The sequence below is a fragment of the Pinus tabuliformis genome, chromosome 1_2, assembly GCF_031772625.1.
Source record: "Pinus tabuliformis cultivar Carrire ecotype Pingquan chromosome 1_2, CPIR1, whole genome shotgun sequence".
Classification (NCBI taxonomy): Eukaryota; Viridiplantae; Streptophyta; class Pinopsida; order Pinales; family Pinaceae; genus Pinus; species Pinus tabuliformis.
The window spans coordinates 593,067,156-593,091,078 of NC_142298.1; the positions used below are offsets into that span (position 1 = coordinate 593,067,156).

The window sequence follows — 23,923 nt, forward strand, 5'->3', positions numbered from 1 at the left end:
TCTAAATGGTTATCTTTATATGAAATTCTTGGTGAAAATATCAGATGCTTTAATTAAGAATCTTGAACTTCCCTTGAGAACCTCCTAGAGAAATTCTCTTGTTTTTATCCCTGTATTGAATGATAACTAGGGTTTTAAAGTAAAACTTAGGGTTTTCCCGCTTACTCCCTTCGACGCTTTGATATTTCCATAGTAAATTTCAGTTAGACTCCATCACCCAAGTAGTTAGAAGGCACTAACATCCACAGAGGTGGTCAAAACTACAAAAAACTTTGTCCTTTTTTCTTTCCTCATCTAATTGAACCTTTTAAGGCAAGTTGCTAGGGCTAGGGCTTGAGGTTGAATTCAACTAGGGTTGAAGCGTTGGGCTATTTTGATGTTGCTAATGCTTGTTGCACTTTTTCTCACATAAATCTTGCATTTTGCATGGTTGGAATAACCTCCTTAGGGTTGACGTCACAAACACTAGGCAATTCTAGGCTAAATAACACTAATCCTACACTCAGGCTTCATCTTACGACTAATTAAAGGTTTCCTGCTCCCATTTGTTGATCATATCTTTCTAACAAACCTTTTCTTTGTCTTATATGCCTAATTGTGTTATTCTTGCATCATATCATTCAAACCCTATGCTATAAACTCTCCTTTGTAGGTTTTTTTTAGGGTACATTTTTCCTTATTACATAGAATTGATCTTTGTTATTAGTTTGAGTATCCTATTTGAGCTTGTTGCATCTGTCACCTTTGTGCTATTGATTTAGAATATCCTTTAGGTGACTTATACTGGGAAGCCTCCAGTGTGGTGAAATACCTTTTCCTCTGTTCTTCTTTTCCTTACTCTTCCTTGCCTAAATGGAAAGGGTAGGATTCTCATCATCACCCTTCAATTGCACTTGCTTTCGAATGACTCCTTTTGAGTCTCCTCCTGTATGAAGTCATCCCAAAACCTCTCCTAGTTGGGTAGATTCCCACGTGCTATGATCCCTTTGATGAAGGATGCCCATGTCTTAGAAAAACCATTCAGGTTTGTCTTGACCATCTCTTCATTTGTCACTTTCTCCTTGACTGCAACCAGCTCATGTCGTACTGGTGTGATCCTAATGAGATATGAAATAACACTATTTGACTTGGTCATTTTGGTGGTTCTTAGCTTCTCCCTCAACACTATTTTTTTGTTTGCATTACTGTTTTGATGAAGTTTAGTCAAAGCCTCCCACATTTCCCTGGATTTATTCTTCACAGAAGGATGAGGGATCACATGATCCTTCACTCCATCCATGGTAATTCTCCTGGCCCTCACTTCTTTTAGGTTAAAGATGGCTACTTTTGTAGCATTAGTAGGAGGATTGAGAGTGCTACTTACAAACTCCCAAATCACATTCTGCATTAGTACTAACGCTATCCTCTTCTTCCAGGCACTTTAGTTGGATGTGTGAAAATTTTTGAATCTTAACAAACAAAAATCCTACTACAGTTACTGGTTGAACATCTCCTACTTGTTATTTCATTCAACAAGTTATTTAATTTATAAACAGTGATGAAAAGCTCTACTGCAGACTTCATTGACATATAGATCATAAACTGAAATAATAGAGGAGACAACCACACAATGGACACCGTTATTTTTGGACAACACGTCCCTGGAAAAGCCCAATGCGGGAAAACTGGTGTAGCAGAATGAGGGTTTGTATTATTAAGCAAGCAAAATCTGAGTACAACAGGTTGCCTCTCACACCGGCTAACCTTACAGAGAAATCATGGCAACATGAAATACATATGAGGGTTTACCTCGTTCCTCAAGTCACAACTAATCCAATAAGCGATCTAGCTCCTCTCGGCAGATACTGCGAAGTCCCTACGCAATCATTGCATGGGGCAACGTCTTGTCTTCAAAAGACTGCGTCACCCTTTCTACTGGATCGATTTGTTGGAGGAACACTGTTGTTCAGCTCTCTTGGCTTAGAACCTCGCTTTTCCAGCAAAATCTCAGACTTCTGACGAATACTCTGCACTACCACTACAAGAGACCCTCCTGGCTTGCGTTAGCGCCACGTGAGCTCCTTCTGGGTTGCGTAGGCCTCTGCATTGCCTCTCTGATGCTACTGCTACCTCTCTGCCACATACTCTTTGGCTCGGAACTCCTTTCTGATCCAAATCTCTGCTTCTGCCCCTCTCACTGCAACTCAGATCACTGGTTCGATTTTCTCAGCAAACCACGCCCCAAAAAAATCAAACTGATTGATCAACTTGGTGTATCTCCAACTGACCCTCAAGCCTCGTCTTATACTTTTCCTGTTGATAAATCAACGGTCGAGATTAAGTCCCTAATCAACGATTAAGATAAAAATAGACTTGATCCTCGTCTCTTAGAAGCTTCTCACCCATATTTTTATTAACACCTATTAATATTTTTATTTTCCTAAGTTTAGACTTAGGAACCCCATTAAAAATATTAATTATTTTAATAACTCACAATCCAGGTGGAATTTCTCTAAACGATTTCTGGGTCTTGGAGGTTTTATGTATTCTAGCCCCTCCACAAAATTTTGGAGCTAGAGCACATCTGATGCTACCCAAAATCAACACTCCCTCTTAGCAAGGAATGTGTTCTAGCAATACTTCTCAGTAGAGGTATCACATTGATCCACGAAATTGGTCCTCTGTCTTGTTGATGCTCGGCCTATTGCCCATCATCCACAACACTGCTGCAACCTGTACACTGCCACTGCCACTACTGCATTTCTATTACAGCTCCCTCTGAATATGCTGCATCATGTTGCCCATAGGACTGCCATTGCTAATTGCTGCATTGCAACTCAGTTGCTGAGAAGTAAGCAACTGAAAAGTCACCCAAAGGCTGACATGCTGGTTAGTCTAGATGTCCCTGGATGCTAAAGCTAGCCCTACTGCTAATCTGTGCTGACCCTCTGATGCTACTGCATTGCTGTTGTGTCTGCTCTGTGCCTCACACACTGCTGCAACATTCCACTGCGTTGCTTCAAACTTTGGCACTCTAGCTCTGCCATTGTCTCTCCATCATCCCTCACATCGACTCCTGTCATTCTGCTACTGTCATTAAGGGCTCCCGTAGCCATATGTGATCCAAGAGTTTAGGCACCTCAAGGATCCTGCCCCTAGGTGTAGTCCTCCTGACTACAGCTCAATGTCGGCACACCTCTTCTCTAGAGGTGCATGAGCACTCATGGCGCAATCCTCATCATCATCCTCCTTGTCAGATTTCGTTGGAGCAACCTTTGAGTCAAACTTCTCTTCCTTGCCCTTTTTCCGAGGGCACTGAGTGGCAAAATGTCTCAGTTTCCCATATCTGAAGCATTTGACTTTGGTTATGTCTTTATTTTTCCTCTTTTGTTGCCTTTCTGTCCTGTTGATGTGAGAGTTGCATCCTCCTCTTCCTCCTTGACTTTGACTCCTTTGCCGCTACTTCCTGCCTTGGTTAACTGCAAGATCTCTTCCTGTCGAAGAGCTGCCCACATCTGCTTCCAACTGGGGAGAGAAGCCCTGCCCAAGATGCTCTGGACAAAGGTCTCCCAACCTTCTGTGACTGCATTCAGGGCAATCCTGACCATGAACTCAGGGTCTGGTGTAGACCCCACAGAAGTCAACTGGTCTCAAATCCCTTGCAACCTGAGAAGGAAGGGATCGTTTTCTTCTCCCTTCTGCATCTAATACTGTCTTAGCTGGTTCTCAAAAAACATCTTTTGTTGAATGGAAGTTCCCTCATACATAGTGGTCAAGGCCTCCCACATCTCCCTTGGTGTTTCCTTTTCAGCAATATGTGGGACGACATGATCCTTGACCCCGACCAAGATCATGCATTTCACCTTTGCTTGGGCCTCCTCGTATTTCTTGAGAGGATCATCATCGACCGGAACAACAGCCACCTTCAAGGCATCATCCTTGATTCGATTCTTGTCCAAGATTGCTAGGATCCTGGCCTTCTAGATGACAAAGTTGGACGCCCCATCCAATCTGTCCTGATCTCTCAGTCCATTAACTGCCATCTCTACTCAAATGAGTGTCGAACAGGTTCTCTTCTCCCTCTTTCGCTGTTGCTCAACAAAACGTGGATCTAGATTTCTTTGGCGCTAGAAATCCTCGAAGGAACAAGTTCCCACTAGACTTCCTCTAAGTCCTGATTTCCTTCATGGAAATCCTTTTGCCAAACAATGTCAAATCACTCCTCTCCAATCCTCCTTTGCTGCTGTTCAGCAACCTGGATCTAGATTTCTTTGGCAAGAAATCCATTATGGAAGTGACTCCCTCTACCTTGGTTTCGTCTCCACAGAAATTGTTCTGCAAAACAAACAACAACGTCCCACCAACACCACAGATCGAATTTGCACTGCTCCTATTGCCCCGACAACTGATTGATCTGAGCCCCTCAAACTTTGTGCTGGGCCATAGAGCTGACGCAGTCACTGCGTGAGCTCCTCTTGGTTACTGCGTCTCCTCTTCCTGGCTTAGAAAGCTGACACAGGCACTGCGTGAGCATTTGTGTCACTCCTCTGGCACTATGTCACTCCTTCAGTTGCTCCTTCGGCTCTGAAACAACGTTGTCACTTGAGACAACTGTCTCTCTGCAGACGATTTACTGGATCTCCCTGCTGATGGCTTCTGTGACCTATGATCTGCAATGCTCTGATACCATGTGAAGATTTCTGAATCTTTACAAACATAAATCCTACTGCAGTTACTGGTTGAAGATCTCCTACTTGTTATTTCATTCAAAAAGCTATTTAATCTATAAACAATGATGAAAAACACTATTGCAGACTTCACTGACATACAAATCATAAATTGAAACAATAAATGAGACAAACACACAAGGGACACTGTTATTTTTGGACAACACGTCCCTGGAAAAACCCAATGTGGGAAAGCCAGTGCAACATAGAGGTTTTGTATTATTAAACAAGCAGAATCTGAGTACAACAGGTTGCCTCTCACACTGGCTAACCTTACAGAGAAATCAGGACAACGAGAAATACATATGAGGGTTTGCCTCGTTCCTCAAGTCGCAACAGATCCAATGAGCGATCTAGCTCCTCCCGGCAAATACTGCGAATTCCCTATGCAATCACTGCGTGGGCCAGTGTCTTGCCTTCAGAAGACTGTGTCACCCTTCTTGTTGGATTGATTTGTTAGAGGAAGACTGTTGTCCAGCTCTCCTGGCTCAGAACCTCACTTCTTGAGAAAAATCTCGGACTTCTGACGAATACTCTGCACTGCCACTGCAAGAGACCCTCCTGGCCTGCGTCAGCTCTGTGCGAGCCCTTTCTGGGCTGCGTAGGCCTCTGCGTTGTCTCTCTGATGCTACTGTTGCTTCTCTGCCACGTACTCTTTGGCTCGAAACTCCTTTTCGATCCAAATCTCTGCTTCTGCCCCTCTCACTGCAACTCAGATCACTGGTTCAATTTTCTTAGCAAACCACGCCCCAGAAAAATCGAACTGATTGATCAACTTGGTGTATCTCCAATTGACCCTCAAGCCTCCTTTTATACTTTTCTTGTTGATAAATCAACGGCCGAGATTAAGTCCCTAATCAACGGCTAAGATTAAAACAAACTTGATCCTCGTCTCTTAGAAGCTTCTTACCCATATTTTTATTAATACCCATTAATATTTTTATTTTCCTAAGTTTAGACTTAGGAACCCCATTAAAAATATTAATTATTTTAATAACTCACAATCCAGGTGGAATTTCTTTAAATGATTTCTGGGTCTTGGCGATCTTATGATTCTAGCCTCTCCACAAAATTTCGGAGCTAGAGCACATCCGATGCTAGCCAAAATCAACAGGATGCCCCCTCCAACCGGTCTTCATATCTCAAACTTGTTGCGGCCATCCCTGCAAACCTCAAAATCAGATCTCTAAAACCCCCATAAATTATACTATTGGTAAAATAAGTTTGATGCTCTATAACCCTTGTGCTATATGATCTCCCCCACATAGTTTCTAGTGCTCTGATACCATTTTCAATTTTAACACCAGATCCATTTTTTTCTTTAATATTTTTCACGATTATTTTATTACCCAGAAAATAATTTATGATCAAATTAATTTTGAAACTGTGAAAATAAATACACTGATATTCTCGACATCATAAATAAAATATGTAGTGGAAAGATAAATAGGAAATCACCACAAGACAACATAAATTCTTCCCAATAAATTTCCCTTCACTTTCTATTAAATCTGGGAAGTTTTAGGGCCTAGACCCAAAAAGAAATTACATAGAAAATACAACAATATTAGAATCTGGAATTCGACCCAAAGTTTTTCTCCCTAGGAAGAATTCAGCCCCTGAAAGATCTTGGTCTGTACCTACAAAACTTCGACCCTCCTAACTGTACAACCTACACATTGGAAAATTCGGCCTCCAAGTCTCGACCCACCAGTTGGAAGTTTCGACCTTCTCTCATAGTCTCAGCTTGCTCAGTATATTCGCCTTCTCTCCTCCAAGTCTCGCCCCCTTCAAGATTCACAGCCCTCACACAAATTCTCTTTCCAAAAATTGTTGTGCACCTTTCCTCTTTCTCCTCAGTCCCTCGATCCTCTCTTTCATGAGAAAGTCACTACCTCAAAATTAAAAAAAAAAGGTTGTCTCCATCCAATCCTTAATCTCGTAAGTGATAGAGGGCTAGGATTAAATCATAACCACTTAGATCAATGGTGGAGATTAGATTTAAGTCACTTAAATAATTAGATTATTTATCCTTAGAAGCTTTAGCCCAAAAGCCAACATTAATCAATAAATGAATTAAGGTGCTTTTTCTTTAGTTAAAATTCAGGAAAGAAATCATAATATTTGCTCCTCTTGAACAAACACATAAAGATGACTCTTCCTTGCATGCTAGACACTTAACTGATGCAGAAGACCTTTCGATGGTACAAACACCGACATTCTCGATCTTTGGCTCCAATGGGTGTCAAATCCATCTTCCTGTTTTTTCTTTTGTTGGGTTAGGATACCCCTGAAAACTGTAAAGCCAAGGATCTTGCTTTAATACCAATATGATCCATAATCTGGCCTGGGTATCCCAGTGATCCTTGATTTCAGGTACCATTGGATGTAAACCTTCTTATTTTTTCTTTCACCGGGCTTGGCATACTGCTGAAACAAGACTCGACCATAAATCCAAGGAACCTGCTCCGATACCAATATGATCCATAATCTGGCCTGGGCATCCCAATGCACATATTGTCACAATAGATCTTAAGAGAATTGACCTGATGGAACTTGGAAGTTGAAATACTATTGCTGCTATCCACTTCAATGTCTAGAAGTACATTAATCATTCCATTCTTATTCTTAATAATCTAAAGCAATGGAATCTAAACAATTCAGTAAAATAAAACAACAGAGCAATGAATGACACCATTGGCACAAGAGATCGCCATAGGGCCTAGGGAACCAAATATTGGAAAACTTTGTTATTTAAGAACAACAATATATTCTGCACTCTAATGGAGTTACATTCAAGAGTAATGCAGAGTTTAGAAAATTGTCTTCAGGATCCATCACATGAGTGTATTAGTTGCCGACTCATTGCCAAATGCAGAGTTGTTGAGATTTGTGTATTTCTACTATCACCTTGCCTCCAAACTTGAACCTTCGTTTGTTTGCTGGTACACAATGTCCTTTGAGAATTCATACACCCAGTTCATGCTCTGGACTATGTTGTTTCATTGTAGACAGGCTCAGGTATTTTGAACTTGTTCTGCCTTTAGCACGGAATGATGCTTTTTGTTATTAGGTTATCATGCTCCCTTTCTTAGAATTTCCTTGATTATCGTGTTGCCATGGTCCTACTTTTCTTGGAACTTATATGGTGACTTGCATTTATTGTTTATGTAGTTGTATTTCTTTATACACATTTCAATAAAGTTTATATTTCATATATTTTTCATACATTGTATTCATTTTTAACAATAACGAGAATGTATCTAGCAGCTAGCCTTTGTACACAAAATTTCATTCCAGAATAGGAATGCGTGCTTTTTTCACTTTTTTTTTTTTAAATTTCTTGATCTTTGTGAAGAGAGTATTACAAGATCTGTTCAACAGAAGAAGTGCACAACAATTTTAAAAGATTTGTCGAAGAATAGAAGTAATATTTGTAAACAGTGTAAAATTGAAAATGAGCTAAATGCTATCAGACACTCTAGATGGTATTCTTTTAGTTGATTTTCACATTATTATATCCATGTTGTGGAATTTCTGTAGGCATGGCATAGACATATAATGTTTGCATTATAACTGGTAATCCTCCTATTTTCTAATAGATGATTGTACTCTTCCCATGTTTTTACATCGTGTACTATTTTGCAGTGTTGGAAGTGGCCTCGTTGTGGTTTTAATTGCATCAGCTGCTCGGTTGTTTGATTGTACGCTTCCTAGACAAGATGCTTGGCGCTTTATTGTATCTGGGTTGAAACACAGAATGGATGGATCATGGAAGCTATTTTATTTACAAGTAATTATAAGTGCTTTGTGACATTATTATTTTCTTTATTCCGTGTAATCTTAGTTTTTGACATTTGTTATTATCTTGCCTTAACCGTTTAAGATTACAGGTATCTTTGGTGATGCTATCATCTGGAATGGTGTGGATATCCACTGCTCACAGAGCTGAAAGACGGGAACTTTTGGCATTCCATCAACTTATAAATTGGTCATTGGCTGGTCTCTTTCTTTCTCTCTTTAATCCCCCACCTTAGTTTCTATGATATCTTGCTGATTTGGCAATTCAAGGTCTCTTATATCCTAAGTTCTTAAGAACATTAAGAAAACCTCCACTTCGTTTTTTCTTTCTTTGATACATTGTTCAAGTTACTCAATAAGCCCGTTTTTCCTAGGATAGTTTTTGATTCGTACTTGTGATTGTTTGACTAGGCTAGGCACACATGCACATGTACAGACGGTGCAATCAAAGGCAGTTCTATGCTATTTAGCATTGTTGAAAATGTCTGTACCAGCAATATTTTTTCAAGGGTCTGGGACTTTAGACATTAGAACATCAGATAAATCGACAAATATTAAATATACAAAATTAAAGTCAGTTTTTCATTGTTTAAGAAATTGTAAACCAAGCACAACACCAAACAAGCACTTAGATATGGAAAAAACAGCAATATATATGATGTAGTAGATGCCAAATCCTTAATGATACATCAAAGCTGATATTGTATCCTCGATCCTCATAGTTGTCCATTTAAGGACTCAAAACTGGACAACCAATACAAAATGAGTTAATATATATATATATATATATATATATATATATATATATATCAAGTCTCAACGTTAGAAGTCATTTAGTCACACATGAACATGTACAGATGGTGCAATGAAAGGGAGTTCTATGCTATTTAGCATTGTTGAAAATGTCTGTACCAGCAAAAAGTTTTCAAGGGTCTGGGACTCTAGACATTAGAACATCAGATAAATCGACAAATATTAAATATACAAAATTAAATTCAGTTTTTCGTTGTTTAAGAAATTGTAAACCAAGCACAACACCAAATAAGCACTTAGATATGGAAAAAACAGCAATATATATGATGTAGTAGATGCCAAATCATTAATGGTACATCAAAGCTGATATTGTATCCTCGATCCTCATAGCTGTCCAATTAAGGACTCAAAACTGGACAACCAATACAAAATGAGATAAAATATATATATAATGTATATCAAGTCTCAACGTTAGAAGTCATTTACAATGACAAATCTAGCAACTAGCTATCAATTTCCTCTCCCTTGTTTATGAGAAAAAGTAATTGCTAATATGCCAATATAAGGTCCTGCGCCATGTGTTTGAAGGCGATTGGTCAATGTATCTGTTGTAGAAGTTGGTATTGAGGCTGTCACATCACCCTCCTTAGTGTCAAGGTGCTCCTTCCATAATGGCTGTGGGTCAACATCCTGTGCCCCTATGCTTGCTGTTTCTCCTTCTCTTCCTCTAACCACGTAGTGACTTTCCCCATAATAGGCATCTCTTTCTCCATAATCCACTGAGACATTATGCTAATGTTTTGGAATGAAATGGTGTCCACATCAAGAATTTTCTCAAGTTGCCCTACACAAGAGAACATAGTGGACATAAACAATATTATTCATGCAATGAAACTCTAACCTATAGGAGGGTCATAATAAATTGAATGGAATTTGAGAATGATACATATGTTAAAGGGTCATAAATTATAATAATTGTAATATCTTAGATGATATGAATAAAGTTTGTTATCACACAAATATTCAGAATATCTAGAATATGAGAATATCATAGAATAAATAATATTTATATATAAATGTTTGAATGTACACTTGATGATATGCTGATATAAATGAGGGCCTCATATATATACTTTGGTGGGATGCCCTTTCATGAAGAATCATGTCTTTTGAGACATGTCCTTTTATAAATATTAATTATTATTTAATAAATATTTATGTTCATAATATTGCCTTCCCCTTTAGAAATGCTTCGTACTCAAAGCATATGGATGAAAAGGCGTGTTATTTTTTTCTTTGTCTTGTAATCTATTCACATCTTTCCAAATTCTTGTAGTTGTCGTCCTTGATGGTACAAAATGGTATGAACTTTTAATTGTGGCACATAATCGTCTGATTGTGGAATGATCTAAGCATCTCAAATCAATCTTTTGTAGAACTTTGTGCATATATGCTTCGAAAGAAGAATTGTTATCATAAGAGTTAATTATGTTGACATCGATATTCTTTGAAACATAAATTAGTTGTTTCTGTCATGAGTGATATGTGCTGACTGGTTGAGATATCTTCTCTTATGATTTGTGTGTTGATGAGGAGTTCTTGTATCTTGATTTTCTCTTAATGTATTTGAAGCATTTTATTTATTATTTTTGGCATACGATCTTTGTGTGCTTGTAATGTACCCAAATTTCTTGTGCATGAGGGCTACATTTTTGCTTGCCTAGTTATCTCCTATAGGCTAGCGAGAAGGAAAATTGATCTAGGAGATCCATGAAAAATTTACCCAATTTTGATATTATTAAATAAAAAGGGTAAATAATAAATAATAAAAAGGGGCAAAAGTATTTTTATTAAAAAGGGGCAAAAGTCACTTAGGAGGAGAAAAGTGACTTCTTCAATAAAATAATATTAAAAGAAGATCTAGAAGCTTGGAGAAGTCTCAATGAAAGATTATAAAAGGAGGATGGAGCTCAATGATTGATCATTTTATTCTATCATATTTTATTGTCATTGGTGAGAGAATCAAGCAAGTTTCTTTAGGGTTTCAGGTGGCATCCTCTCTCTAGTTTCTGTGAATTTTTCTTAAATTGCAGCCACTGGAAATTTATTCTTCTCACTGATTAATTATGTAGCTTATTTGTTACGACAAATAATGAATAAATCACACTGCAATTCTTCACATAAAAAATTATGTTGTGAAAAATAAACTGGAACTATGAAAAATAGATGCACACACACAATAAATGACACCAATATTTTTGGACTAATAGTCCCTGGAAAAACCCTGAAGGGAAAACTAGTGTAGCAGATGAGGGTTTATTTTATTATTATGCAACAATAAAATTTGAGTACAAAAATTTGGATGCCTGAATAGCAATCCTCTAGTGAAATAATTTGGTCAAATAATTCGTGAGACAATTTGTCTCACTCGACAACTGAATTTGCTCCAAAATCTAGTTGTGTCTGGGCCACTCGAACGCCCCTACGTTAGCCTCTACGCAAGCCTAGCACATGCTTTACTCACCTGTGGAACTGCCTGAAATTTTTCGTTTTGCCTGACTTTGCCTTTGGAGATGACTTGCTTAGCCTCTTGGAAATTTTCTTGGCCACTAGCACCTGGATCGACCTCCTCTTCAACTGAATCGAACTGCCCTCCAAAGCTTCCGTGTAATGTTTCAAAACAGGAAAAATAATGATATGCAAGCAAATAACAATTTTTACCACATAAATTTAAAAACAATTAGAAAACGTCCATAACTATAAGAAATATGGAAGCAACTGAGCCATTTTATTATAAACTGGTATAAGAGTACAAAATATGGAAGGAATGCACTTAGGCTTGCCTCAAAGGCAAGCAGAGCAAAGCCCGGGTGAAGTAATGACAACCCGGAGCTAGAATCAATTGACGAAATACTGCACTGTGCAGTCCCCAACAATTATGCACCGTCTGCTGCAATGATATGGCTGAAAACCCTACCTCTGGTGCTTAGAAAATTTTGCAAATTTATATCTAGGCTCCTTAAGGAAAACCCACAAAAACCTAGAAATGGTTTGGCCTGAATTTTGAGCTCCCAAAATTGACCCCCAAAAGTCATTGTGTAGTGCCTAACAATTCTGCATTGTCTACTACAAAGATATCGCTGAAAACCTCACCACCGGTGTTCAGAAAATTCTTCAAAATTATTTCTAAGGTCCTTGTCAAAAACCTAGAAAAACCCAAAAATAGTTTGGCCTAGTTTTGACCTTCCAAAAACGACCCCCCAAGACCCCATGCTTTCAAATAGCTGTTGAAGCACGTTGTTTGTCAAACCACCAGCAAAATCCTCCCTAGACACCCCTAAAATGTAGCAATCAACTCCACCAATACCTCCCTTATTTCTCCTGGCAAGCAATAGCCCCAATGGCTGAAACTGTATCTCCCACGTATGCCTAGTTTCTCTCTTTTGCGCTGGCCATAGAGTTTGCAAAATCATTCTTGAATATTGCTGCCACTTCCAGCCTTCAAACTCACCCAATATGCCAACAAATCTATTGAGCCTTCTTCTCCTAATTTCTCCCGACAATAGCCCTCCGGATAAATGCTACAATGGCCACACTATATCCACCACTGCGTCCTCCAGAAATACGCACTGTTGGGGTGAACTGAATACAAATGATGGAAATCTCTCTACAAATATCCTTCGAATGATAATGGATGAAACTCTCTAGGGTGGCACTCGAAGTCCCCCAAAGAAAGGTTGAGTTCTCCGCTTGGAAAACACTTGTGAAACAATAAGTGACCCGACTAAACAGCGCGAGCAACAAAATCAAATTCGATAAGCCAAGAATGCCAAATGAAGTGTGCTGCCCTCCTTTTATAACTTTCATGGAGCCTTTCTTCTTGCCTTTTCTTCCCTCTCATGCATTTCGAATCATTGGCTTAGAGAGTGCGTATTTCTTATGTGGGTGGTCCCCGCATATCATTAACAAAACAAAATAAAATAAAATTAACTTGCCTCTGGCTCCTCAGTCTTCTATCAAAAATCAAATGGACCCTGACTTCACCAAAATTGGCCCCCAAAAAGTAGAAATAAATCTTGTTTCAAAATAATTTAGGAAGAAACATTACAGTTCTCCCCGCCAAAAATTGCTTGTCCTTAAGCAATGCCTGAACAAGTGCCCTCTTTGACTATTGATTACCACTGTAACCACCAATAATACCAGGGTCCCAAATGTACCATTGAGTCATCCCCAATCTCAACACTGTCCCGACATGAAGGAATCCCTCGATACTAGGACCCCAAGCCATTCTAAACAGTGTGAAGCACACCTTGCTTCACTCACTATCCAACCAGATATAGGTACCAGAAGCCCTCTGCATATTAGCAATAAGTAGAGCATCATGATAATGTAGGGCTTTGCCCAACTCCCCATGAAATTTCCCAACTGAGTAGTCCATCTCATGTACTATAAGAGTAAACTCCTGAAGATGCAATCCAATCTTGGTGGGATTGAACCCTCGTCTACCCAGGCCTCCCCTGATCTCCTCTTGCCGATCACCCTGCCACACCAGTGAAGTTCCCCACACCATCGACGAATTACTAAAACCAAATGGAAGATCTGGATGACCCTCGCCTATAGAAACCAACTCATCTCTACGAGTAGCTGAACTGGTCAACCCTGTTATGCCAGAATCCCTTGTTCATCGCAAAAGGAACCTATGTTGTTGACATTGTGACACTCTGGTCATGACTAACTGCCTAGCATGCTCGTATCGAGCCTCCTCTCCCATAACTCTCGACCATAATCTATAAGATGATCGAGGCTAGGCCAATCTTGCCAAAGCGACTCAACAGTGCCAATGCCTATCACTCCATGGCTAGCCCCAATCCTGAGCAACAATCTTCCTCGTCCTATGGTGAGGGCTTCGGTGATCCCCCATGTGTCCGCTTGTGAATGAATCAATCTGCCTGTTATCCCTACTATTGTCACTAAGGAGTGGAGTATCCCACCAATCCACTGGATCCCTTAATCCCATAACCATATTGGAGGTCCTCAACCCCCAATCCTCTCTGCCTGCCGCTATGATATGCTGCTAGCCGTTGGGACCCCTCTATGCCCCGTCTCTGCCTCCTGTAGGTATCCAATAGGTAGGCACTGAGCATCAAGAACCTGTGTCGCGAATATCCAACTGCTATGTGTATGCCAAATCACATAGCGAGATTTGTTATCCCAGCTCCTATTGATGTGCTTGAGTACTGCCAAAAGCCTAGGCATCATCTTGCCAACAAGGACTACCATCCTCTACACCTCATGCTCACCTAATGCCTCAAGCTGTCTAGCTGAAAAAGCACCATGTAACTCCCTCTCAGTCACCTCCCCAAGTGTGAGCCTAGGGGTGGAACATATGCTACCTCGACAATCAACCATGCCATCCCTAAGCCTGTAACCATCAACTCGTGCACCTACCAAGTGTCTCAACTGGAGAATCTCCTCTCGGCCCATGACACATGGTGTATCACTTAGGGTGAGCCTCCCATGCCCTGCTACTTGAATGGAGAGTGTCAAAGGGCAACAGCCAAACCCTCTGTGACTGTAAGCAACACTGGAGGATGATGGGTGGGTATGTCCCAAAGAGTATGATCAAGAGTCTGTCGGAATGCTCAAGAGTAATCCTACGGATGACCCTCTCTCCGCCTCGGATCTGCTGATAACCCCTTTGAGGCCCTGCCTCCACTAAACATGGTGTCCCTAGATGCTCAACAATGTCCTCATTGATCCTAAGTGAGTTGCATCCAATGGTACACCTACTGTCCCTGTCCATAAGTCTCCCTGGAGGCAATGCTCCAAGAGCTCGCTGCGTTGCATCATGTGTCACTGCATACCACCAAGTACCACCGCACTCCTCGACATGCCACTGTATGCTGCAACCTGTCCCTGTACACCACTGGATACCCCTGGCTACAACTATACCATCCTGTGTCCTGCCTGTGTTGTTGCACTTGTCACTCCTCGCACCTCCTCAATGCGATGCAAGTCACTCCTCCAACCCCACAGTGTAAACCGGCATGTTGTCGTATACCACCATACATCTCCATGTTCTTTGTAAATGATGTAAATTGTATCTAGCAAAATATTTTGTAAATTTGAGTCATGGGTTTCATGCTCAAAAGTTGTTTGTAGTAGCTCCCATTGAAGAGCTCTAGGCTAGGTGATAGGTTTGTGTCATTGATGTAAATAATTACACTTGTAAAGTATATAGTTTGTGTCTCCAAGATCAAGGGCAGAACCATGTGTAATGTCTCCTCCAAGTTCAAGTACAAATGGCTAATAAAAGTCTCCTCCAAGCGAGGATCAAAAGGCATTGAAACTTCGACTGTCAGCTAAATTAATTATGTAAGTCGGCCTAATGAGAAGCCTTGAGAGGACTATAAATAAGGGCCTCTCCTCCCTCATTCGAACACACTCACAACACATCAATTCGGTCTCTCTCCTATGCGAAGAAGTCTGTCTAAGGGTGCGAAGAAAGGGTCAACTCAAGGAGTCGCAGGTCAACAAGAAGAAGGTTTGTTCTGCCATCTATAACCGCAGGAATTCTGTCCACACGTGCGAGGCTAGGGCATCATCTTATGTGCTCTCATTAGCAAGGAAAGAGTTCGATCTTGGGTCTATTTGAAGGGCATATTTATTTGAAGAGTAGAGACAAGTAGAGTGAAGGTTTAGGAGGGCTAGAAGAGCCCTAAACCTCTCACACGTGTGAAGGAATAGGTCACAATTAGGGCTGCATTACAGTCCTAGGTCATCTTCATGAAAAGGGTTGATTTGAGGCCTAAAGAGTTTGGTTGTTGGTCTAGAAGGAAGCTCCAAGTATAGCGAGGCAAGGAGGAGGCTACAAGATCAAGTAGCTCACTCACACGTGGGAAGACAATGACATCTTCAGGTCTGCTGCTAGGGTTGCTGAACAATTCACATCAAGGAAGCAGATCATCTTGTTTAAAGGCAAGCGTTGAGGACAACAGCTGGACAAGTGAACTATTTTGGACAAGTGAAGCTTGGAGGAAGGAGGAAGGGAGAGGGAAGCTAATCCTTCCATCTATAGTTGCAGATCTGATCTATGGTACAACAAGTCAGAGGACAACAGTAGCAGAAGGTTCTAGCCTTGATCTTGGAGACACTTTGGTCAAAGGGTCTTTGTATGGGTCTTGGAAATTTTGTCAAGTGAAGATTCTATAAGAAGAATTACCGTGGGTTTTCCTCTCAGGTTGGAGAGGTTTTGCCCTGGCTACTGCCTATATCTTGTGTTATTGTTCTTTTGCTTATTATGCATGATAGCTGGTTGATGAAGTTAATAAACATACACATATGAAAAGATCTTGTTTGAATAAGGAAAAAGATAAAAATACTTCACAAGCAGTTATCTAAGATAGAGAAATCATTAACATATCAAGCCCTTAGATTTCTCAACAAAGGGAGTGCGTATAGCAGATCCAACAACCGAGCAGAGGGAAAGAGGGAGATTTTCGACCAGATTTAGAGATGGCCACAACAGGGCTTAAAGGTCAGTATAGGTTGGAGGGAGTCACCAACTATGTCATCTAGAAGGCTAGGATGTCCTTCCTTCTGGATGAATATGGCTTGAAAGCCTATGTGGAGAATGTGGTAGCAGTACCCCACGATGTTGATCAGCTCAAGGAGTACAGGAAGGAAATGGCGAAGGTGCAGTGGAAGATGTTTCCCCAGGATAAGTTGAGGAGCATAAGGATGCAGAAGGGCGAAAGCATAGATGGCTTCCTCACTAGGATTCAGGAAGTCTGAGATCAACTAACAACCGTTGGGGAGGTATCCCAACCCACAGAGCTTGTAGGACTGGCACTGAATAGTGTCTCAGATGACTGACAGGTGCTTGTCCAAAGTATCTTAGGCAGAGACACATTGCATAAGTGGAACGCGATGTGGTTCGATCTACAGCAAGAGGAGTTGAGGTGGGCTCTAGTAAAGAGTACCATCAGCGGTAGCAGTTGCGAGCAACAAGGGCGTGAAGGGTGAGAAGGAAGAGGAAAATGTGGCCCTAGCATTTAAGGGTCCCAGTGAGGGGTAGGCGAAAAGGAAGAAGAAGAGGGACATGTCAAAAGTCAAGTGCTTTAGATTGGTGAGTTCAGCCACTACAATACCCAATGTCCTTTCAGGAAGAAGGACAAGCAGGAGAAGAAGGACCAGGAAGCAGTGTCTGTAGAGATCGATAAGTCGTCCTCCAGGCTGGAGGGAGATTTCATGATGTTCGCAACAATACCTCCAAGAGAGAGGTGGGACGATCTAGAGCTTTAGTCCCAGAGCAACACAAACATGTGCAGGGTCCATTGAGGTGTCCTCATGGATAATTACCTTGCTACAGGGGCCCACAATATTCAGTAACTGTATGGATTAGTGTTAGTTGATGTAGTCAGATTCCAGAGTGATAATTGCAGATTACTAGCAGTCAAATGCTGAGGAGCACAGTGCAATATTGGCAATTGTGCAGAGTGGCAAAGTGTAGAGTCAACAACAACACAAATTTTTCAGTGTATAGTGTAGTAGCTAGTAACAGTCAGGACTTGGGAGACAGATGCATCATATTGAACACAACCGATTCAATATTTAGAATGCTTCTCGGTCGCAGTTGTAATAACAACAGATGAGAGGGAGTTGCAGTGTAAATGTAGAGTTGGTAGCAATACAACAATATCAGTAGCAGCACAAATGCGACATCAGAGTTCCGCAGTGGTTGGTGCTAGGTGGGTAGTGGCAGGCAATCATAGTGGCCAGACATCTGCAGTGTGATAGAGGGTGATACAGAGACAAGGTGTTGTAGCAGCAGTGAAACACTAGAACACCTTCCTAGATAAGAGGGGGTGTTAGTTTTTGTAGCATCAGGCGTGTTCTAGTCTCGAAACTTTGTGGAGAGGCTCATACACAGGAGTTCTCCATAACCCAGAAATTGTTTCTGGAAATTTGTAATATCCCTAAGGGAAAATTAATAGTAAATATGCAAATAAAAATAGACAAACACAACATGAAATAAAAACAAATAATCAAACCATGAATTTGCATCCAAAATCAAAATCATTTTATTAATGGAAAGAGGTGTACAAGGTGCTGGAATGAGTGCACCCGGGCTTGCTCTAGGCAAGCTAGTAAAAGCCCAAAATGATCAATAAATCACCTTCCTCCAGTTCGCTGCTAATATGACCCATGTGCTGCGCTGTAGATGCCTAGGAATGTGTTGCTGCCTGAAATGGATTGCTGCTAGAGCCCTTTCCACTGCTCAGAAAATTCCGGGCAATTTATTCCGACCTCCACTCAAGAAACCCATAATAACCCATCAAGGGTTTGGCCAAAGCTTGACCTCGGAAATTCGACCCTCTTGGGCTTGACTAGCTCTCCTACTGGGTAAATCAATCCACCTAAAGATTCTGTTGTTGAATGCTCCAAAAATGTTTGCAAACCCTGTTAGAAGGCTCCCCAAGCCTTCCCTCCGAAATTCCTCCACAAACTCCCCTCGCTCCTCAACTTCTTGGAGTGCCTCTAGCTATGACTGCATAGTCCCTGCGCTGCTGTAACTCGACTCACTACTGCTGGTACGAACTGGGATGAAGTAGAACTCCCTCCTTGGGATGGCACTCAAAGTCCACCGAATCAAGGGCTGGGATTTCCGCTTGGAAACACCCAGTGTGCTGAACAACACATGCAGACTTGGCTCACTACTCAAGCGTGCTATGTCAAAAGACAATTTTTAAAAATGATGGATGATGAGCAAAATGAGAGCCCCTCCTTCCTTTTGACGATTTGCCTCCAAGGTTGCCCATGTGGGTCCACATCGAATTTCCCTCACCATTTTCGCTCCAATGAGAGCGTATTCTCCATGTGGGCTGAAATTCCTTTGTGGTGGCCCCCACACTCCACCAAAGCTGCAATCTTTCCATTGAACTCTAATGTTGGGGTGCTTCTCATGCCAAAAATCGAATGTGGGTCCCCTAAGCCCACTTCTCCTAAGTGAAACAATGTAATATGCCAAAATTGAGCAAAATTTGATATTCACTTAGTGAAACACTAAGTAGAAATATCACAGTCCTCCCCACCAAAGTGTTGCTTGTCCTCAAGCAACTGCAAAGAAGGATGCTGTAGTATCTGTTCCCCCAATCAGGGGGCATCCTCATCTGGTAGATTCCTCCATCGAATAAAAAACTCCCTAATGACCCTATTATGTAGATGTCTCTCCCTGGTGTCCAAAGTGGCCTCTGATTCTAGCACTAAATGCCCCTCATCATCCATAGAGGGTAACTCTGTAGTATTTGTAACATGCTGTCCCAGTGCCTTCTTTAGGCAAGAACGTGAAAAATGTTGTGTACTCGACTCCCAGGGGTAGTTCCAACTCATATGCTACCTTCTCCATCCTCCGAGTGACATGATAAGGCCCATAGAAGCGCGGTTTGAGCTTCTCTGTCCTCTTCTGCTTGAGCGTAGACTGCCTGTATGGCTGGAGCCTAAAAAATACCAAGTCCCCTAGTTCAAATTGCCTCTCAACTCTGCCCCTGTTTGCATAAAGTTTTTGCTGATTTTGGGTCATTTGCAGGTTGTCCTTCAGAGCCCTCAAGATATCTTGGCTCTCTTGTATCCAGTCCTTGGCCCTTGGGGCCTTGTTGTCTCCAAACATAATGTCAGCAAAAGATAATGCATCATAACCATACACAGCTAGAAATGACAACATACCTACAGACATGTGATGTGTAGTGTTGTAGCAATATTCACCTATATCCACACTCTCTGTTGCCCTGTCAGATAGGTATGCAAGTATCCCTCTAGCCACTTGTTAGCTATCTTCGTCTGCCTGTTTGTCTGAGGCTGGTAACTGGTACTCGGGGTGAGCTCAGTACCCACCAACTGAAATAGCTCTTGCCAAAATCCACCCATGAACCTGTTGTCTCGGTCACTGATGATGGTCTTCGAGAGACCATGTAGCCAAAACACATCTGGAATGACGAAGAAGTGAGCGTACTTCGTGAAGCGGTCCACCACTACATAGATGCAGTCTTTGCCCTATATTGTGGGTGGACCGGTAATGAAATCCATTGATATGCGCTCCCATTTCCCCTTTAGAATGGGAAGCAACTGCAATAGGCTTGCGGGGTGTGTCTGCTCTCCCTTGTTACACTGGGATGTGTCACACTCCCGGATATGCCTCAGAACATCATCCTTGAGGCCCTTCCATGCAAAGCGCTCCCTAATGGTCTGATATGTCTTTGTGAACACCTGATGCCCTGCTAATGGTGAATCATGAGCAGCCTGTAGAATCTTCTCCCTCAGCGGGGGATTGGGTACCAAGTAAATCTGGTCTCGGTAGTAGATCACCTCGTTCATCACTTGATACCAATCATCTATCACCAATCCATCAAGGACCTCACATGCAACTTGTCCTTGGAGTACTCCACTCATAGTTTTAAAATTCGGCCGTTTCGAAACCGAAACGGCCGAGTTGATCCGTTTCGTTGCCCTCAGAAGTGACTCGGTAGAAGAAACAGTTCGTTTGGCCGAGTCATGGCTGACTCGGCCAACTCGGCCATTTCCATACTGACTCGGCCGAGTCACAAACAGCGGCCCTTAACCCCAGTAAAACAACGATTTAACAATTTTTTAATGATTTTTTAAGGTGTTTGCTGATTGGTTTGGACTCCAATGTGTTTTATGAATTAGTTAAATGTTATTTGGGGTCCATTTCACCCTCCCAAAACCTATTTAACACATTCAAATGCTCTGTACTATTAATATGCTATTCAAATTTCATGGTAATGTTAAATTCTTAAAGTAAAAGTGACATTCTCCTTAATCTTCATTTTCATCCTTTTACTTAAATTTTTAACATTACCATGAAATGACTCAGGATGTTTGAGAGTGGTTTCAGCCTCATTGGATTTCATATGGAGAAAGTAGAATTTTAGATTTCATTCATAATCCAGCAGACTTATCAATTTTTCAGGATTTCAGGATTGGAGGATTGCAATGTTTCCATTGAATTTTGTCATGTATTAGGGTATGGAATTCGTATTTAATCAAGAGCACCAATCCCTCTATGAACCTTGATGTTAGTGACATTGGTTTCCGAACTCCTTTGGGATTCGCTCCCAAACCAGGAACTTATGAAAATGTCACTCCTGCTCCCGTTTTCGCTCTCGCTCCCCACTTTCGCTCCTGCTCCCAAGTAACACTGAGCCAGATGATGTTGGCAACTCTAGCAGTAGCCACTAGCCAGTAGTAGTGGTCATAGACTTTTGTTGTAGAGGCCATTTATAGCCTCCTTGGTTATGTGTTTTTGTTTTGATATCTATATCATCATCGTGTATGTATTGGACAATGCACTGGGTGCCATTTTGATATAATGGATATATTCATGAGCCTACTTTGATCATATGTTGTCTTCTATCTATATTCTAATGCTGTGTGTTTGGAAACATGAATGAAAATCTTTAAAATTATGTGTTTTTATAAAAAATAAATGTTTAATGTATTTTTTACAACGACCAAGTCATTGAAATCGAGCCGGCCGAGTTGATACCGAGTCGGAGTCGGAGTCGGAGTCGACCCTTGGCCGAGTCAGAGTCGGAGTCGGAGTTTTAAAGCTATGACTCCACTAGTAACTGCGCCCTCCAATCCGGGGCGATGCTCAACAAGGAAAGAGTGGCTGGCCTCCTGGACAACGCATTAGCCACTATGTTGTGCTTCCCTTTGACATACTCAATGTCAAAGTCATACACCTGTAGTTTGCTCACCCACTTCTGTTGTGTCTCCTGCAACTGTTTCTGCTCCAACAAGAACTTGGGGCTGTTGTGATCGGTCTTGACCTTAAACCTATTCCCCACCAAATACTACCTGAACTTGGCCAACATCTCCTTATCATATATGGAGTAAAGTAGCTCATGGGGCAGTATCGGCTCTCAAACGCTATGGGGTGCCCCCTTGCATCAATGGAACCCCCACACCCACTCCTAATGCATCACTCTCCAACACGAAAGGCTGAATGAAGTCAGGAAGTGCCAACATGGGATAGCTACTCATAACCTCCTTGAGGCGATCAAATGCCTCTTGCGCTGTAGTGGTCCACTCAAAGGCCCCCTTCTTTGTCAAGTCTGTGAGGGGTGCAACCAACTAGGAGAAGCCCTTGATGAACTTCCTATAATAAGTGCAAATACCCACGAAATCCCTCAGCTCGGTCACATTCTAGGGCTCTGGCCAATCTCGGATAGCCCTGATCTTCTCCTCATGTACTCTAACACCATCCTACCCAATGATGTGCCTTAGGTAGAGCATCTCAGTTAACCCAAACTCGCACTTGGATAGTTTGGCATAGAATTGCTGCTCCTCCAAAATATGCAACACTATCTCAAGGTGCTGCAAATGCTCTTCCCACGTCCTGCTGTCAATCAGTATGTCATCAAAGAACACCAACACGAACTTCCTCAACTGCCCACAAAACTCGTGGTTCATGCATGATTGGAATGTCACAGGTGCATTGGTTAGCCTGCAGGGCTTAAGCAAGAACTTGAAGTGCCCATAATGGCACTGAAATGTTGTCTTCGAGACATCTTGGTCCCTCACCTGAATTTGATGGTACCCTGACCGCAGATCAATCTTTGAGAAGAACTTAGCTCCCCTCAACTCATCCATCAACTCATCTATACAAGGAATGGGATAGCGGTTCTTCAACGTCTTTTTGTTGAGGGCCCGATAATCGATGCACATCCATAAGGACCCATCCTTCTTCTTCACCAACACAACTGATGAAGTAAAAGGGTTAGAGCTGGGCCTGATGTGCCCAAGTGCTAATAGCTCATGGATGGCCCTCTCGATCTCATCTCAATAAGCCTTGGGATGTCAATAAGCGGTGGTGATGACGGCCTGCACCCCTAGCTCCAACTCGATGGTGTGATCAAACCCTCGGTTAGGTGGTTGACCAAGTGGTATGTCCCCAAATACTACTGGATACCTGTCAATAATAGCTTGTAACTCTGGATGTGGTGGTTTGGGCTTTACCCCAGCCTCTGAGATCCTCAACTACACAGCCCACTCAATGTCTCCATGTCTCAAGTCAGCTTCCATCCTATGGGCCGAAACAGTCTGTGGTGGGTATGAGTGCATCCCTCGAAGCAATACGGTCTTGCCATTTGGCCCTACAAACTCTATCTCCAACTTCCTCTAGTCTGTTGTGAGTTTGCCAAGCGTATAGTACCGCTGGACTCCCAACACTATGTTGGTATCTGGTACATCCACCACAAAGAAATGATCTGTCATGGAGTAGTTCCCCATGGTCACTGTCAAGGCTGGCACATAACGAGGGCACTGCATGGTTCTGTCCCTAGGCACAAGAACTGAGAATCCCTCAAACTCCTCAGTTGTGATGCCCTTCCTCTGAACCAACTGAGCATTAATGAAATTGTGGGTAGCCCCACTGTCCACCAGGACTGATACATGTTTCCCCTGCACAGTGCCTCTAATCCTCATAGTCAAGAATTTGGGTACCCCACGCAGTGATGCAAGGACCCCTCTAGTAGGTGCGAAGGAAATTCCCCCTGGTGGTGGTTGTGGTCCTCCCCCCTAAGGTGTTGCACTGTCCTCTTCACCCATCTTCAAATAGGTCTCATCCTCTGCATCACTCT

At 41.8% G+C, this 23,923-nt stretch overlaps 1 protein-coding gene across 3 annotated transcripts in view; it reads left to right on the forward strand.

The window, feature by feature from the left end:
• LOC149207043 (sulfatase and phosphatidylinositolglycan class N domain-containing protein) overlaps positions 1–23,923 on the forward strand; it is a 412,661-nt gene that overhangs the window by 263,900 nt on the left and 124,838 nt on the right. For all 3 annotated transcript variants that reach the window (XM_089395653.1, XM_089395652.1, XM_089395654.1), the window contains exons 11-12: positions 8,355–8,499; positions 8,600–8,708. In XM_089395653.1, the coding sequence (XP_089251779.1) occupies positions 8,355–8,499; positions 8,600–8,708 (254 nt within the window). The remainder of the gene's footprint in view (positions 1–8,354; positions 8,500–8,599; positions 8,709–23,923) is intronic.